This window comes from Myotis myotis, unplaced genomic scaffold (assembly GCF_014108235.1).
Source record: "Myotis myotis isolate mMyoMyo1 unplaced genomic scaffold, mMyoMyo1.p scaffold_m19_p_17, whole genome shotgun sequence".
NCBI classification, from domain to species: domain Eukaryota; kingdom Metazoa; phylum Chordata; class Mammalia; order Chiroptera; family Vespertilionidae; genus Myotis; species Myotis myotis.
The window spans coordinates 43,173,699-43,185,958 of record NW_023416321.1 but is presented as its reverse complement, the minus strand read 5'-3'; the positions used below and the strand labels follow the sequence as shown (position 1 = coordinate 43,185,958).

The 12,260-nt window shown below is 52.1% G+C and overlaps 1 protein-coding gene across 2 annotated transcripts in view; it reads right to left on the bottom strand.

Annotated features, from left to right (window-relative positions):
* The window catches only part of SHISA6 (shisa family member 6), a 292,588-nt gene extending 290,620 nt beyond the window's left edge, over nucleotides 1-1,968 (bottom strand). For both annotated transcript variants that reach the window (XM_036341895.1, XM_036341896.1), the window contains exon 1: nucleotides 1,322-1,968. In XM_036341895.1, the coding sequence (XP_036197788.1) occupies nucleotides 1,322-1,968 (647 nt within the window). The remainder of the gene's footprint in view (nucleotides 1-1,321) is intronic.
* Nucleotides 1,969-12,260: the final 10,292 nt, after the last annotated feature.

Below are 12,260 nucleotides of genomic sequence, written 5' to 3'. Positions count from 1 at the left end.
CAGTGCGGACACAGTCTCACTACCTGAGAAATAAGATGGGAGTGGAACGGAGGGCAGTGGCACCTCTCGGTGATGAGCAAGCGTCATAAACGGGGCTCCTGGAAGGGCCCTAATTCCAGCACCCGAGTCGTCAGCATTGAAGTACCCACACTCGGAGGATTTGACTCAAATCCAGGGAGCATCGTTTTTTCTCAACATCCACAGGGGAGGGGGGGGGGTGCTCAGAAATGTCTCTCTGCCTCTCTCTCTTCATCAAGGTACAGGTGATTAATGTCCCCAGCAGTGAGGGAAGAGGGTTTTCAGGACAAAAGAATAACAAACAGGTCTCTGGCTCAGGATGGCTGCCTGATGGATAAACTCAGAAGCAGGACTGGTCGGAGAGGTGGTCCCGGTTCCTAAGGCCGTGCACACATCATGTGCCAGACATGGAGGCCTGTCCCAGGGCAGGGTTTGTTCCCTGAGAGGACTCTGGTGAACCACGTCCAGCCATTCATCATCGCGAGGGGACTGGAAGCAAAACGAAGTTTATATCTCCTGGGTGCTTTGTTCCTAGAGTAGCAACAAGAGGCTGCTTTGACTTCCCAGGGGGCTCACGGGGAGGCAGGAGGTGAGGTGGGAGGCAGTCAGGGTGAAACCATGGACTACCAAACACCTTTTGAGCTCTTGGCATGAGTTTTGGTGGGAGGCTGCCCCCACTGCCTCCCAGTTTTCAGCAGTGAAAGATGCCCAGCAGGTTTAGCACAGCAAGAAGTGTTAACTCAGAGTTCTGCCTACAGGGTTTAAAAGAACAAGTCCTCCAGGCTCAGCAGGAAAGATAAGCAGCCCACTCGGCAGGCTGTGGTGAGGAGACACCATCTGCCCTTGGTCAACATATCGCCCCCATCTCTCATACCATCCAGTTTACACTAAGTCACTTGGTACTCTTTTCCGTGAGTACTCTTTTCCAACATTGGTCAGTTTCCTTTACTGAGGATGAGGCTCCAGTTTGACTCAGAAAACCAAATGTATTAAGAGCCTACACCGAAGTGCCATAAAAACTACGCCCTGGACCCTCACCCAGGATGACAGAATGTGTAAAATTCTTACACTCAAGCTTCACCGACCCCGCCAATCCTCACTATACTCTGTAAATCCCCCCACCGCCTCAAGCACAAGAGGCGTTGATTTATGGCAGGTCAAGGAAGCAAGGGTGAATGTGACTTTAGAGTCAGGAGGGACCCCGGGATGCTGAGATCGAAAGGGACCAGGGAAGCGCGTTAAGAGTATGGAGAGGGGTGAGGTTCCAGGAGCCTGGGGGCGGGCCGCTGCAAGAAGCTCTCACCTGTGGATGTTCATCTCCCGCGGCGGGCGGTGGGCCTTATCATAGGAGACCTTGGCGAAAACGCCGGCCACGATGACGAAGGCGATCACCCCGCAGGTGATGTAGACGGTGAAGTTGGTCTTGTCCTTCTCGGGGTCGTACTTGTTCTCGGGCCCCGGCGACACCACCTTGGTGCTGGGCGTCTGCACCCACACGGGGCTCTGGTAGTTGTTGCACTGGCCCTGGTCCAGCTTCTCATGGCGCTTCTTGCAGCAGAAGCGGTAGTAGCAGGTGCCGCAGCAGTACAGGTAGCCGCTCTCGCTGTTGTTGCACTCGAACTCCTTGTCGTACTGGCCGCTCACGTCGTAGTAGCCCCAGCACGTCTCGTAGGTGACGGCCGCGCTGGCAGCCGCCGCCGCCGCCACCGCCGCCGCCGCGGGCTGTCCCCGCCGGCTCCCCGCCTCCGGGACGCCGGACGCCCGGGCGGTGCCGTTCAGCTCGCGGCCGCCCCGGGCCAGGGCGCCCCCGGGCCGCCGGCCCCCGACGGCAGGGGCGCCGGCGCTCAGGGTCCGGTTGGCAGCGCGGCCGCGAGCGCCGTGGGCGCCGGGCAGCAGGTCCAGGAACTCGGGTGAGAGGAGCAGCAGCAGCAGGAGGCGCCGCGGCGCCATGGCGGGGCGGGCGGGCGGGCGGGCGCGGGAGCTTCAGGCCGCTCCCTGGCCGGCGGGCTCGGAGGGCGGCCGCGCGGGCCCGGCTGGCGGCGCGGGGCGGTCAGCGGCGCCGGGGCGATGGCGCCATCGGGGCGCGAGCGGCGGCAGAGGCGACAGGGGCGCGCCGTGCGCACGGAAGGGACCGGCCCGGCGCGGGCTGCTGGCTCTCACGCTGCGCGCCGGCTCCGCGCTCCCCCTGCGGGCTCGGCGCGCCTCCCGGGCAGCCCCATCCCCCGCCGGCGGCGGCACCCCGCGCGCGGCTCGGCTCGGCTCAGGCGGGACCCGAAGCGCAGCTCCGGGAGGCGGGGGCAGCGTGGTCCCGTCCGGGCGGGTCCTGCGGGACAAGAGAGGGAGCCGGTCAAGGGGGGGAGCGGCCGCTGCTCCGGGAGGCGGGTGGAGAGCGGAGGGCGCGCGCAGCCCTCGAGGAGCGAGGCTCCGGGCCGGGAGGGGCTCCGAGCCCACTCCCGAGACGGGCCCGGCGCGCTGGCCACGGAGGGCGCACGAGCCGCCCGAGTCGCCCCTCCGGGCGTCGCGCCGCTGCCCGAGCCCTGGACCGCCGGCCCCGCAGCGCGTTCCCGCCGCGGGCGGGCTCCCTGGGACGGACCCGGCTGCCGCGGGGGTCGGGCGGCGGGGTCGGGGAGCGCAGCGGCCGGACCTCACTCACCATGCCCTGCTGCGACTGCAGAGGCGGCGGCGGCCCGGCGGGAGCGCAGCGGCAGGAGCGAGCGAGTCGGGAGCCACCGCTCGCCGCCCGCACTGGTGCCGGAGCGGAGCGTGTGCGAGAGGAGCGAAGGAGACACACGCACTCGCACTCCCGCACACCCGGGAGCGCCGCGAGAGGAGGGGGGGCAGCCGCTCAGCTCCCCGCCGCCTACGCTCACACGCCCGGGCGCCCGGTGGGAGGGGGGGTTCCTCTCTGCTTCTTCCCCCTCGCGGCACTCGCAGCTCCGCGTCACCAAAGCTCAGGACACCCGTTCATCAACAAGGCGAGCCAGGCCGGGCGCGCAAAGAGGGGCCCGGGAGTAGGACGGGAGTGTACCCTCTGTCGCTGGCCGGCGGAGGACTAAACCTTCCCTGCCTTTGCCTGGTCCAGCCCTGGCGGCCGGTCCCATCCTACAGGGTCCCGGGCTCGGGCTGTGCGCCACCAGAGCTGGAGCTGGGGTTTCTGCAAGCCTTTGCCTCTCTCTAGTGGCGGCGCTGGCTGCAGAGAGATGAGGTCAAGCCCATTGCTACAGGTTCCTAAACTGAGACCAGGGGTCAAGTGGCTTATATGAGGTTATCGGGCTACCCGTGAGCAGGGACTACACTCTCTTCCCCTGGGGCACACTGCTTCCCACCCCGCCTCCAACATGCACACAGGCGCAAAGCCCCAGCGCTGGGTAACACCTCTATTTCCCTCCTTCCAGGACTATTTCCAGAGCTTTAGGGCACAGTTAGAAACGCTGTCTGAGCCTGTAAGAGTTTTGAAATTCCTCTATGTAGCTGACAGGGTGGGGGTGGGGTGGGGGTGAGGGGATGCAGAGGGTGGTGTTTCGGTATGGGTGCTGATCTGATCTGTGAAAGAGTCCCAGGTGTAACTCTCAAAGCCATGAGGCCACCCACCCTAAGAGGGAGCCACAATCATCCTCTTTGGCATGCCTTGGTGGAGGAGGTGAGGAATGAGGACAAAAAGCAGTGGCCACTGCCAGGATCCTGCCTGCCTGGCCTGGCCTTGTGTGCCTGTGCCCAGAGGGCTTAGGTTGAAGGCAGAGAGCAGGTTGTGAGAGTGTGCGGAGTAGAGATTGTCCCCAAGGCTGTCTATTCGGTCCCATTCATGCATGACCCAAATCAAGGATCCCCCATGAGAGAAAGACAGGCTCTCCTCAGAACTGCAGAATGGATACATTGCAGCGAGAACACAGATTCTGAGGCACAAGAAGGAGCTACTGAACCGAGGATGAGAGGTGCACAAACTCCCCACTTGCTGCTCTCTCTCCATTCCCTTCCTCCTCCCATCCCCTCAACTTCCTCTCAGCTGCCACCCTTTTCTTAATGATCCTGTTCTAGAACCATTTATTTGGTGCCTGCTCTCCACCAGACAATGGGGTGCATGCTGAGAGAAAGGATGAGTAAGACTATCCCTCTCTTCATGGAGGGTACAGATAAACAAATGATCACCATATTGTGGTGATTTCCCACGAAGAGGTGGGCATGGGCTGCTCTGAGAGCACAGATGACAGGTGCCCACCTAGCCCTGGAGGGGGAAGGAGGAGTCCAAGGCAGCTTTCTTGATAGGGTGATGAGCAGAACCTTGAAAACGATGAAGAGTTAGTACATCGAACAAGAGTGGAAGGACACTCCTAGCAGAGGGGGACATCATTAGCAAAATCAGGAAGACACGGAGCTGCAAGGCTATGTGAGCAGGGGATTAGCATAAACTCTGAGGGAGTCTTCCAAATAAAGCTGGCAGCAGGGCATTGATCCCCTGCCAAGGAACTTGAATTTATTCTACAGGAATTACCGGTGGGCTTCACTCAAGGAGAAGACAGTGTCAGACTTACATGTCCGCTGGATCTCTAAGTCAACAGGAAGAGGGAACACTGGATGGGAGAGGCGCTGCTCTGACATCCCAGGTAAAAGTCCACGGAGGGATGAAGTAAATTACTGGCAGTTAGTTGGTGCCCATCGTGCAAATGACAAGCATAATCAAAAGAGCGGGTTCAGGACAGCAGTAGGGATGGGCATGTTGAAGTGCCTGGAAGAGCTCTAAGTGAAGCTGTCCAGCACAAGGGTTTCAAGCTCAAGAGAGCAGATAAAAGCGAATGCCCTTGGGAATTACAACAGTCTCTTTACCATCATACGATAGGCAGGCTTTAAGTCAATCAGTTCCTTCAGTCCTCTTTCCAGAGCTTTCACCTCTCTTCGTGATCCCAGAATTGCCCACTCCATATCTGGGAGCTTCCTCACAATGGATACCAATGTGTCTTCCTCCTGTGGGACTCTATCAGACCTGAGCAGTGGCACTGAGTAAGGGGAACTGCTTTGGTTCCTCAGACTGCCACCACCCACAAATATGTTCTGTACCCCTGTGCCCATAATGGACACTCACAGCCACTAAGAGTGTCATAGAGTTGGATAGGACCTTAGGGGTTATTTATTCCAACCCTGACTGTAGTATACTATATTTTTTTTCTATTACAGTTCACATTCAATATTATATTCGTTTCAGGTGTATGGCACAGTAGTTAGACATTTACATAACTTACAAAGTGATCCCCCTGATAAGTCTACTACTTACCTGGCACCATATCTAGTTATTACAATACTAGAGGCCTGGTGCATGAATTCATGCATGGGTGGGGTTCCTTGGCCTGGCCGGCTATCGGGGCCGATCTGGGCCATCACCCAGTCCCAATTGGACCCATTGGTGCAGCGGGCGAGGAGTGGGGGGCTGAAGGGGGGTGCGCAGGTCTGCGGGTGGTTGACTTGGGAGCGCACTGACCACCAGGGGGCAGCTCTTGAATTGAGCATCTGCCCCCTGGTGGTCAGTGCACATCATAGCTACTGGCCAATCATCCACTCATGAAGGTCACTTAGGCTTTTATATATATAGATTATTGACCACATTCCCTATGCTGTACTGCATAGCTCCATGACTATTTTGTAACTGCCAATTTTTACTTCTTAATCCCTTTACTGACACTTCCAGCCCTCCTGGTAGTAGTCCAAGTTGGTTGCTTACCAACATCCATTTCCCTACTTTCTCCTTCTAATTTCAATACCTGAATTGTTGACAGTGTGGAAGTGTCCTTCCTCTGTGGGTCTGAACTGGTCAAACATTTCAGGGAAGAAGCATCTTTTTTTTAACACCTAGATAGCCCTTAGGTTTGGGGGAAAGTGACCCCATCCTTGGCTCTAGTCTAGAAAGTAAATCCTAGTTGGGCTAAGCCAACCATAATAATCTTATTTCTCTTGCCAGTGATTTGTTAAAAATGGACATGTGATCCAGTTCTGGCCAATACAAAATGAGGGTACTGTTGAGAGATTCTGGGAGATTTTTCCTTGCTCTTAAAACCAGTGGTAATTCCTCTACTTTTTTGAGTGTTGTTTTTCTGGCTGTTATGAACTTGAGGTGGGGGTGGGGCCCATGACAGAAACCAGTGGTTAGTTGCAACTGAAATTCAGTTTCATAGTCACTAGTGCTTCTCACTAAATATTTCTACCTTCCAGACATATAGTAGAATTGCAATTCTGGGTTCATTAGTGAGTAGGAGGGGAATGTGACTTAGTACCAACTGGTCGACAAATCATGGGCAGAAATGATGTGTGTTATTTCTGAACCAGAGCATCTAATTGCAACTTCGAGACACTCTAAAGCTCTCATTTTCTTCTGGCATAGTGATCAGCAATGTTCTACATGGAAGTGGCTTTGTTAGACTGTAAGTGACGACAGTAAGTAGAGCCCACAGATAATAAAAATAATGCCCCACTATGGACATGTAGCCTGAGAAAAAATACACTTTTTCATCATAAATCCACTAGAATTGGGGTCCGTTATTGCAGCATATCCTACCCCATCCTGACTAATACACTGAAGATGGCAGATGGAAAGATGGAACTATCATTTTGGAACCACTCATGGAAATATGCCCAGGGCCCTCCCAACTCTGGTCTTCCATAAATGTGAATTAATAAAATTTCCATTTGTGGAATCTTATTTGAATCCAGAGTTCCTCTGAGATGCAGTCAAAGGCATCCTAATGGATACATTATGTGTTTTCTGTCTCCATTCTGACCTGCTCTAGGGTTTCTACCTAGCTATGCAAATTTGTACTAACCATACACTTCCATAGAATTTTGTTTTCTCCTCTATAAAATGGAGGGGGGGGGGCGGTGGTGGGCGGGTGACTAACTGGAGGGAGTGTTTATAGAAGAAGTAATCTCTATTATCTCTTCCCATGATGGCTTCATGGCCCCACAATCTGGTCCCTGCTATCCTTCTGAGCTCATATCCAACGACTCTCTCCTGAATCACTCCAACCACACTAGTGCCCTTGATGTTCCTCAAAGCTTTTGCATTTGTGGACTGCCTGGAACCCCTTCAGGCTCAGATATGTGCAGGGTTCTAAGTTTCTACTAAAACGCCACTTATCAAAGAGGTTTCCTGATCATCCTAATGAAGATAGCACAACCATCACACCACTACCCAACACTTCTTCTTTCATCATGATCTATCTTCCCCCTATCATGATGCATTTTTATCGTGGCATTTACCACTAATGGCTATACTTTCATTTAGATATTAAAATGTCCTGTCTCACCTTCCACTAGAATATCTGTTCTTGTTTGAACTTTGTTATCTGACTTGACTGTTGTATTCTCAATGCTTAGGACAGTGCTTGGTACACTGTAGGCTGCATGGACATGGAAAGACCCATCTCCAGCTGAGAGCTCCTCCAGGGTCTGCCTCAGGTATAGAAACTTGCCTCTTCTGGGAACACAGTCTTCCTTCCCTGGGTGGCCCATTTCCATAGACTAATCACGCTGAAGGTGTAAAGGCCCAGCCACTTCTGCCAGTACAGAAACTCTGATGGACATGTTTTCTCCAAAGTGTCAGAGTTCCCTGAGGCAAAGGCTTTGATGGGTCTGTATTGCATCTGCCCCACCTGCTTCCTCCCCCATTGCCATAGGTGTTGATCCCTAAAAATGAGTCAAGCCTGCATGCCAGAGTTTGTCTCAGCATCTATTATAAGAAACTTGAAACTGGTACATAGGCATTTAGTAAATATGTGTTGAATAATGAATGAGTGAGTGAGTGAATGAGTCTATGATTCCTAATTCCCTCAGTGACATACCTTTGAGTGATTATATAGCTTCTGCTTTAGCATGTCTGGTGGCAAGCTAGAAACTATCTCTTAATGCCATAAATTCCAATGTTAAATAGTTCTAATGGAAAATGAGAGTATGTTGGATTTCATTATTGTTGCTGATAGACAAATCATTGTATTGGCTCATGCTGAGCTTATTGTTGATTAGAGTATGTTTTCACACCTGTGCTACTTAGGATAACTTTTTGCATTCATTTGAAATACTTCATACATATTTTGGTTAATTTTAAAACTTGAGCCCATTATTCCAGACTTTTAAGCATTTTAGGAAGGAACCTGTTATCCAATATGTTATTTCTCTCATTGTAGTAGACATTTGTTTCTTGCCTCCCAACACTCTTCCTCCTTTCTTTCAGCCACAGTCTCTGATCTATATTCAGAGATTTACCCTCCATCACTCTCATCCCATGTGGTCTGCCTGAGGTCCACATAACCCAAATTTAAGCTGAACAACACCGCTTAACTCCTTGGCCAAAAATCTGAACAAAGTAAATCAGCGGCAGAAGCTCATCCAGTCAGATGACCCACAGGACTGTGTGGGCAGGAGTGAGAAAGATGCTCACTACTTTCCCTGGGAGGAGGTAAGCATGGCACTGTGGCACCTAACTTGTCCTGCGAAGGCAGAGCCCAGGGCTGTTGGACCCCACAAGAAGCCTGAGAAAGGAGCCAGCAGGAAACTAGGCTGATGAAGAGATGGAAGAAAGTCTTGCTGGCAGCATTTGAACCTTGAACCTAGCTTCATCACCTTGAAGCCTGCCTACACCTGTGCTTCTATGTCACCAGAGCCAATGTATCCATACTTTAATTGAGATCCTTTTTACTGGATTTTCTTTCTCCAACTAAAGGGTCCTAACTGATACAATTGACCTCACAGTTAGTTGATCAACATGATCAAAGGTTTAAGTTGGAAGACGTGGCTTTGCCCTCCTGTGAATTACCTGGCACATCCCCTGCTCTGTTTCATGGCAGGTAAGGGCTGGGGGCTGGGGATGAGAGGAGCTGGACAGGCCAACCTGTGGGAGATAAGACAGGTGGCCATTCATAGCCAATGTCATCAAAGTGCCTCTAAACATAGAATGTGGGCTAGAACACTCCAATTCACTGAAAGCAGCTAAGAGATAGTATAGATACTGATGAGTGTGTTCCTGGTGTAAAACTCACATTCCAGTGGGGCAAGGTCAGAAGTGAACAGCCAACTGTTGAAGATGATTACAAAGCTTCATGCAAGCTTATCAAGGGACACATGAGTTTTAGAAATTGTCAGAAGCACAGTATTCATTCAGATAGATAGACTACAATAGATGTACAAGGTTGGGGGATCTAGGCAATTATCCACAGAACCAACAGAGTGGATGGGTTAGGAGCAGGGCCCTGATTTTGGTGGTGGCATGGAATATTGGGGAGCTGAAATCAGGGATCTAGCGGGTATCCCTGGCAAAGGGCTTAGCCAACTGAGCCAAGGTGGAAAGGTGCATGAAGAGCTTCAACTTGGAGTGTTGTTCCCTTGTGTAACTAACAACAAAGGTGACTTAAGGAGCAATATAGGGGCAGGAAGCCATGGCCAGTTCTTAGTTGAGATTGAGAGTGGCATTGAGACTGACAGGGAGATGGCCCAGGCCACTGCCATGCTTCCTGTCTCAGACAGATCTTGTAGGTGGAACCAGTTGTAAGACAAGGGGAAAATCAACGTTAAGAGGAGTGGGGGCACCAACAAGGGCAGGAGAACAAATAGCATTTTGTGGTAAATTAATGATGGCCACTCCTCCTATCATGAGATAGAGTCTATTTGTCCTCCCTTTGAAGCTAGGTGGCCTTGTGACTTGCTTTGACTTTGACTTAAATGTGGCAGAAATGATGCTGCACTAGCTTCAAGTCTAGCCACTAAGAGGCCTGGACACTTCTGCATTCTTGAGATCTAGCCATCATGTAAGCAGCCTGGGATACCTAGAATACTGAGTGGTGAGAGGCCATGTGGAGAGAGATATATCCTAAAAGATGAAATGCCATCTCCTGCATCTTATTCCCAACTGAGCTCCCAGCTGAATGCAGCATAGAATTACATACAAGGAGAACATCTTTTCAACATGAGGATGGCTATCTATAGCCAAGGAGAGAGACCTGGAAAAGACCCTTCATTCACAGCCCTCAGAAAGAACCCACCCTGCCAACACCTAGGTCTCAGTCTGGTCCAGATGAGACCAGAAGAACAACCATCCATTTGAGCCCAAGCCAACCCACAGAATCATGAGAAGTAAAAGGTTGTTGTTGTTTTAGGTGTTTTAAGCCAACAAGTGTTTGTGATGGTTTATAACAACACTAGAGGCCCAGTGCACAAAATTCATGCACAGGTAGGGTCCCTAGCGGCTGACGGCCAGGGCCTTCCTTTGTTCCGTGCCATCCCCTGGTGGTCATCACATGTCATAGTGAGTGATTGAATTTCCGGCTAGTGGAACTCCTGAGGGGACACTTTGCATAGTAGGCTTTTATCTATAGACTAGAGGCCCAGTGCACAAAAATTTGTGCACTCGGGGGAAAGGGGTGGGGGTCCCTCAGCCCGGCCTGTGCCCTCTCGAGGCCTGGGACCCCTCGGGAGATAACGACCAGCTGGCTTAGGCCTGCTCCCGGGTGGCAGAGGGCAGGCCCAATCCCTAGGTGCAGCCCCTGGTCGGGCTCAGAGCAGGGCCAATTGGGGAGTTGGGGCGCCGCCCCTGTCATGCACAGAGCAGGGTGGATTGGGAGGTTGCGATGCCACCCTCAGTCACGCTCAGGGTAGGGCTAATTGGGGGGTTGGGGCACCGCCCCCTGTCACACTCAAGGCAGGGTCGATGGGGAGGTTGCGGCGCCACCCCCTGTCACGCACAGAGCAGGGCCGATAGGGAGGTTGTGGCCCCACCCCTGTCACACACAGAGCCACAGGGCGATCAGGGGGTTTGGGTGCTGCCCCCTGTCACGCTGATCCCGGTGGCGGGAGTCCTCGCGACTCCGCTGATCCTGGTGCTGGGAGGCATATTACCCTTTTACTATATAGGACAGAGGCCTGGTGCATGGGTGGGGGCCGGCTGGTTTACCCTGAAGGGTGTCCTGGATCAGGGTGGGGGTCCCCACTGGGGTGCCTGGCCAGCCTGGTTGAGGGGATGCGGGCTGTTTGCAGCTGGTCACACACCCTTCAGGGTGGGGGTCCCCACTGGGGTGCCTGGCCAGTCTGGGTGAGGGGCTGAGGGCTGTTTTCAGGCTGGCAGGTGATGGAAGCTCCCAACCACTCCTTTTTTTCTTTTTTCTTTTTTATTCTGGGCCAGCTTTAGCTCTGAGGCTTGGCTCCAGCTCTTAGGCCTCCGCTGCTGAAAGCAGGTATCTGGTTTGTTTCGGTTCTATAATAGAAACAATGTATAACTCCAGCTCTGAGATCCTGGCTCGCTGAAAGCAGGTTTCTGGGGTTTTGTTTAGCTTCTATATTTGTTACAGTGTTTCAAACTGCAGGCTCAGAGGCCGGCAAGGCTGGCGGGGAACGTTGGTTTCCTCCATGACTGATGCAAGCAAGCCTCATGTTAGTTTCAAGCTGCCTGGCTGCCGGCCGCCATCTTGGCTGGCAGTTAATTTGCATACCTCCCTGATTAGCCAATGGGAAGGGTACCAGTCATACGCTAATTACCATGTTTCTCTTTTATTAGATAGGATAGATAGATAATAGACAGCTAAGATCATCCGTACATTATAGCATAGTCTCTAAACAGAAATGTATTAGGACCAACTTCACTCCACAAGATGTCTGAAGCTGTTTTTCATAGCTGCTGTATCAGTTTGCTATGGCTGCTGTAATGAAGTACCACAGCCTGGGTGACTTATAAAACAAAAATCTATTGTCTCACAGTTCCAGAAGCTAGAAGACTGAAACCGAAGTGTTGGAAGGGTGGGTTTCTTCTGAGGGCTGTGAATGAAGGATCTTTTCCAGGTCTCTCTCCTTGGCTATACATAGGCATATTCATGTTGACAAGATGTTCTCCTTGTACACAATTTGGTCTCCAAATTTACCTATTTTAATAAGGACACCAGTCATATTGGATTGGGGTCTACCCTTATGACTTTATGCTAATTATATTACCTCTCTAAAGACCCTGTCTCCAAATAAGGTCATATTATGAGTTACTGGGGGGTTAGGAATTCAAAATATGAATTTGAAGGTGGGAGGAAGGCACAAATCAACCCTGCCAAATGGCATGCTCGATATAAAACATTGTGGAAATGTGTGCAAATGAGATAGAAAGAAAGAGAGGTCATGTTTGCCACCATCTATTATTAGAGAGATGTTAGAGAATACCAGTTTAGGTTATATTGGGAATTGTTGGTATTTTTCCATCACTGTTCATGACTCAAAGCAATTGCTTTAGT